Here is a 6,000-nt window from a genome sequence, read left to right on the forward strand (position 1 = left end):
CCCGAACCCAGTGAAAAAAAAAAAAAAAAAAAAAGAAAAAAGAAACCCAGTGAAGAAGAAAAAAAAAAAAAAACCCAGTGAAAGAAGAAAAAAAAAAAAAAAAAAACCCAGTGAAGACCGAACCAGTGAGAAAGAAGAAGAAAAAAAAAAAAAGTCAGTCGGTCAAAAGGTGCGGCTGAGTGGGTCCCTCATGTGTGTTTAATTACAAAAATGTCATTGAGTTATGAGTTATGGAAACTGAAAATAGCCCAAAGGTGTTTTCAGTTTCCATAACTCATAACTCAAAAATTAGAGAATTGAGTGATGAAAACAAAAAATTGGAAACTGAGTTATGGCTTGCCAAACAAACTTTTTTTTGAGAATTGAGATGGGTCCCACCATTTTTGAGAATTAAGTTATGAAAACTGAGAATTGAGTGATGAGAATTGATGAACCAAACAGCCTCTAAATAATGCACTGCATCACTGTACGGATTGACTCTCTTTACTGTCCTAGTAATCGTATGGAGATAAGGATGAATCAATAAGGCGGATTCATGCCTTCAAAAGCCATGTGCAATGGAAGAGATATAGAGGGTCCACCAAATATGACTTCCTTTTTTCAAAGACAAAAAAGTCGGACCAAAAAGATTAGACTTCATCAGCCACAAATACTTTGTGAACTGTAGAAACCCTCACATGAAGGATTAATAATCTCAAGAGGAGGTTTCGAGGAAGTATTGAGTAGGTATTGAGATTTAGTGAAGGTGACCTATAAGAGCTCTATAGATCAAGAAGATATCAAGAAAGTATTGAGCCAACTATCGGGATATATGTTAAAAATGCATTTTTTTGCTTTTCTCGAACAGACTGTATTTTCAACTTGATCTTCGATTACAACTTTAAGACACAAAAAAACTCAATAAAAGACACATAATTTGGCATGATTTAACAATACCAAAACACATAGACCTTACAATTTGCAATTAAATACTTCATGGATTTATTCATTAATTCAATGGGCGGATCTTGAGATAAATTATCATGTGCTTTGTTATATTTGTTTCATTCAAAAAAGTTTTGGGCTTTTGTTGCCCTTCTCGATATTTTTTCGAAATTCCATTCCATTATATTCATCTAGTGATTTACACGGTTTCTTGTGCTCTTATAGTAAGAGGTACAAGAAATTTTTAGTCAATTAGACGGCTGAATAAGGAAAAAGATTATTTCTATTTATAATGTCAGAAGTGCAAGAGGTTGAGATGCACCTCTACTTTAATTAAAACAAACCTACAAAATCACAACTTAGATCACCATATGCAAAAATGTTTTCATAAACCTGTTTTAAATACATTGTTAATCAACATACTCAACCAGAACTATTTACAAGTTTCTCAGAGAAGAAAAAAAAAAAAAAAAAAAACCGTTTACATGTTCCTTACTCAAATTATTTCTCGAAGTTATTGTCAAATGAGCTAAAATAATACAGTGAGACTCATAAATAGTACTAAAAAGTGTAATAGGACCAATGAATAGTAGCAAAAATAAGCTAAATAAAAAAAATAAAAAATAAAAACTAGTTTTTTAAGTCAATGCCAAACGCAACCAAAGTGTCCATTTGGGAACAACTTATTTAACTGAAACTGAAAACTTTTTGCTAAAAGTTCAGTAGATAAAGCTAAAAGGTAGATGAAATAATACAGTAAGACCCATGAATAATATCAAAAAATACAATAGAACTCATGAATAATAGCAAAAATAAGCTAAATAGTAAAAAAAATTAGTTTTTTAAGTTAATGCCTTGCACACATGAAATAACTTAAATTTATGAAGTACAAAACTGTTGACAAACCTTGAATATTCTAAAATTTATTTAATCACTTTGTGTTTAGTTTATTTGAGAAATCCTTTACACCACAACATGGGATTTCAATCTAACCGATTATACTATTTTTTTTTTTTAAATGTCTTCTGTCTAAGCCACATCAACTAGTCATCTATATATTTGGAAAACCTCTAGAGGTGGTTCCTTTTTACTTTCAACATCTTTAAACTAACAAGTATTCTATTTCTCAAAACTCTCTTTCTATAGCAGAAATCCACCTTTTGTAAATACTAGAGGAATTCATTGTGATTTCTCCTTTATGTTTGTGGAATAAAAGTCTTTTGAAAAAAGAAAAAATAGCATAAATTCATTCCTAAACCTCTATCAAAGCAATAGCATTCGTTCTATAACGTTGTACACTTTCCATGACCTCCCAAATTTATACCAAATTATTTCCATACCCAACATTCTACATCGTGCAAACAACATATTTCTCAAGTGATAATCAGAATCCTGTTTGTTGTTGGGATTTTTTTATTTTTTTTTTATTTTTTATTTTATTTATGTTGACCTGCCTAAGAACACTCCCTCTTTAACAAATCACAATTCTTTATCCCACTTTCCCTTCTGTATCTACCCACAAATGATGTAGTCACATACCCCACTAATATTATATCCAGATTTCTTTGTGATAGTTTTGGTAAGATTGCCAATTTGGCTTTTTATTTGGTTGCATTTGGGAATCTTCATCATAACCAAAGATTTGTTGAAGTAGAGGAGAGTTGAGGGAGCTAGAGTTAGCATCTTCCTTTTCTTAATTGTTGGATTCAGTAAAGGTTCATCTAGGAGGAGAGGATGAAATGGTTTGGAATTTAATTGAATATAGAAAGTTTGATGTCCACTCTTATTATAGGGCTTCTAGGGCACTATTGGAGCTATGTTTACGTGGACTCCAAAAAAGGTGTCCTCTAATGTTTCTTTGAGCAAGATTGTAGCTTTAGGAAAGATTTTAAGTCGTAAAGAATATCCTCAATAGACAATTATTTAAATGGACTGCTGTTGTATGTCCAAGGGCAGTGGAGAAAAATTGTTGATAAGCTGTTGCTGCAGCATTTAGTTATAATTTGCTTATGGCTGCAAGTGTTCCCTTGTTTGAGGTTTATCGGCTGCCTAAGTAGGTTGTTGAGATATTAGGTTGGTCCAAAGGAAGGTGCAAAAGCAAAATAATAATAGGATTTGTAATGGTTATACCACTTTTCCTAACTAATTTGTTGAGGATCCATAGCTGACCCCAAAATTGTTAGACTAAGGCTTTGTTTGTTGTTTTGTATTTGGTGAAAAAGAAATATCTGCATTTTTTAGGCTGTTGGGAATAGCTGCTGTTTTTATTTTTCTCTGTTTTTGGTCAAATGCTCTTTGATAGGATGCCTGCTCCTATAAGATGCTTCTCCCCACCCTCCCCCTCTTCTCTCTCTCTCTCTCTCTCTCTCCTACCCCTTCTTTCTTCGAATTTCCAAATGCTGTAAGTTATTATTTCTTGAAGGTCCTCTATTTCTCCAGTGTACTAAAACTGTACCCAATGTTTATAAATAAATCTTTACTTCAAAATAAATCAATAACAAAAAGGTTTTGACACATCCTCACTTTCGCTCTTCTTTTTGTACTGTTACAGTTAACAAATATGGTTTACGGGTATTACTCAAAGCTTTTGAAAAGCTCAAAGTTTTATCTTGTCATCAAGTGTCTTTTCAGATTTAAAACAAGCCTAGGTCTTTTTTGTTGGAACTCCCCATATAATTTGAGCCTTAGCTTCTAAATACAATTAATTTGTCACTGAGTGATACTTTAAACCCAAACACACTTAGAATTTTGGAGTGCTGTGTGTGTAAGTATTATTCATAACAAAAAAAATTCCTCTCACATTGGGACTGTGCTTGCATATGTTCACTCAGTAGCTCAGTGCCTTTAAAAGTTACCAGGACTTTTGGAGTGTGCTGCGTGTGCAAGTCCTATTCATCAAAAAATTAATTTTGCAACAAACTTTAAATATATTTACAACTTGACATACTTCTATTTGCAAAGATCATGTAGTAAAAATTGTATTTTCCTTAGCATTACTGTTAATTTTTTGCTAAAAGGAAAACGAAACACAAGTACAACCCAGAAAAGAAATACAACTGGATACCCAAATAGAACAACATTGACAAAGAAGTAGCTTCCCCTAACTACAACACGATTAAATCCTTCCTCAATTGAAATCCTTTACTGCTCTTTTTAGTGCAAATTTTTAAGTAGTTGAGTTCATATGAAAAGAAATACAACTGGATACCCAAATAGAACAACATTGACAAAGAAGTAGCTTCCCCTAACTACAACACGATTAAATCCTTCCTCAATTGAAATCCTTTACTGCTCTTTTTAGTGCAAATTTTTAAGTAGTTGAGTTCATATGTGGCACTCAGTCAATCCAAAAGACCTTGCAGGTTTTGAATGAATGTGTCTAAATATCTCTCTTGCATGCCTTCGCTAGTAAGTTCCTCCTTCAACTTGGCATGATTATATTTCACCAACCCAGCTATTTCACTGTCCTTGTCCATCACAGAGATAATGGCCTTACTCAAGCTTTCCTTTGAAATCCACCCATTATCTTCTCTCTCCACCTCCACTGCAACTTTGAGTTCTTCCACCATTAACCTGGCACCCAGAATTTGATCACCAAGGTATGGAACGCATACTATTTGGCAATCACTAAAGAGAGACTCCCACATGGACCCATATCCACAATGGGTCACAGAACAACCAATAGATGGGTGCTCCAATATCAATGTTTGTGGCACCCATCCCCCATACACCCATCCTCTTCCTTTAACACTCTCTTGAAACCCCTCTGGAAAAGCTTCTTCAATTGTTGCGCAACCATCTGGAGTACTCAGAGCCACCAAAAATGGTTGCCTACATAACTTAAAGCCCAAAAGTAGCTCCTGAAACTGGTCCTTTTGTAGTTTATTTTGACTCCCAAATGCACAATACACCACAGTACCTTGCTTGAAATTGCACAACCAATTAGTCCATTTCTCGTCTAGCTTTGTGGCCAGTGTTTCAGGCAGGACAGGTCCTGTTAGCAGCACAGGCTTAGCATAATGCTTCCTTAAGTAGTCACAGTATGGCCCCTCAACCTCATGATATGTCCTAAAGGCCATGGCATCACTCCATATCATGCTAGAGGTAATTCGAACATAAATAGACATCCCTGTTCCAAGATCCTCGGCAACCACTTTTAGTTGTGCAATCTCAAAGGCCTTGGACTTTATTCGCACAGATGGAGAAGGATAGCCAGGAGGCAGTTGCATGAAGTCTTCCAGAGTCATGTCCTCTAGTTTCTGCTTAGTAGGAACCTTTAGTGCTTGTGCTACTGGGGTTATCACCGAATAATATATGGCCTTGGAGCCAATTTGGTGTGCTAAGGCTGGCATCCAAAGGCTGAAGTCAAAGAAAATGAAATCAGGCTTGAGACTGCTCAGAATGGTTTGAACTTGGTCTTGGGTTTGGTCAAAGGCAATACAAAGATGTCCATGAAGTGGAAAAGGAACATCTGAGGCAGTCTCAGCACCAGGGGTAATCTATCTACACTGGGAACAAGAAGGGGATAGAAGTGGATGAGGTTTGGATAAAGGTTGAGATGTTCTACCTTTGCTTGTGCTCCTTTGGGCAGTAAGAAAGACACCCTATGGCCTCTCTCTGCAAGGTTGTTTGAGAGGTGCAGGTAGGGAGTGATATGGCCAAAAGCAAACCAGGGAAACATGGCTACATGAAGTTTTGTGCTTCTTGAATTGCTCATCTTTGCTTAAACTTTTTTTTTTAGGTAAAAAAATCCACTTAAAAACTAAGTGATTCCCACTGCTGTTTATGTATACCTGATAGAACTGGATCTCCCTAGTGGAGAGACAAAAAATTACAAACGTGTAAAAATTAATAGAATATATTCTGATGTTCACTTGAAAAAGAATATATAGTCCATGCAAAGTGGAAACGGCAAAAGGGGAATTTAAATATTTGTATCTGAAGATCAATTATAGAGTAATTAATATAATATTGCTCAAGTGCTGAAGATTTAAATGCCGAGATTTTGGATGAATCACATAAAAAGAATTTCATTTTTGGTCATACCCCACAAAAAGATCTCTCTATCTTTATGGC

The 6,000-nt window shown here is 35.0% G+C and overlaps 1 protein-coding gene across 1 annotated transcript; it reads right to left on the reverse strand.

The window, feature by feature from the left end:
• Positions 1-4,124: 4,124 nt before the first annotated feature.
• Positions 4,125-5,757, reverse strand: LOC115987481 (UDP-glycosyltransferase 79B2-like). Its single transcript, XM_031111039.1, has one exon. It carries the CDS (start codon positions 5,274-5,276, stop codon positions 4,266-4,268), a length of 1,011 nt encoding a protein of 336 aa, XP_030966899.1. The 5' UTR covers positions 5,277-5,757; the 3' UTR covers positions 4,125-4,265.
• Between the last annotated feature and the right edge of the window lie 243 nt (positions 5,758-6,000).

This window comes from Quercus lobata, chromosome 4 (assembly GCF_001633185.2).
Source record: "Quercus lobata isolate SW786 chromosome 4, ValleyOak3.0 Primary Assembly, whole genome shotgun sequence".
Lineage (NCBI taxonomy): Eukaryota > Viridiplantae > Streptophyta > Magnoliopsida > Fagales > Fagaceae > Quercus > Quercus lobata.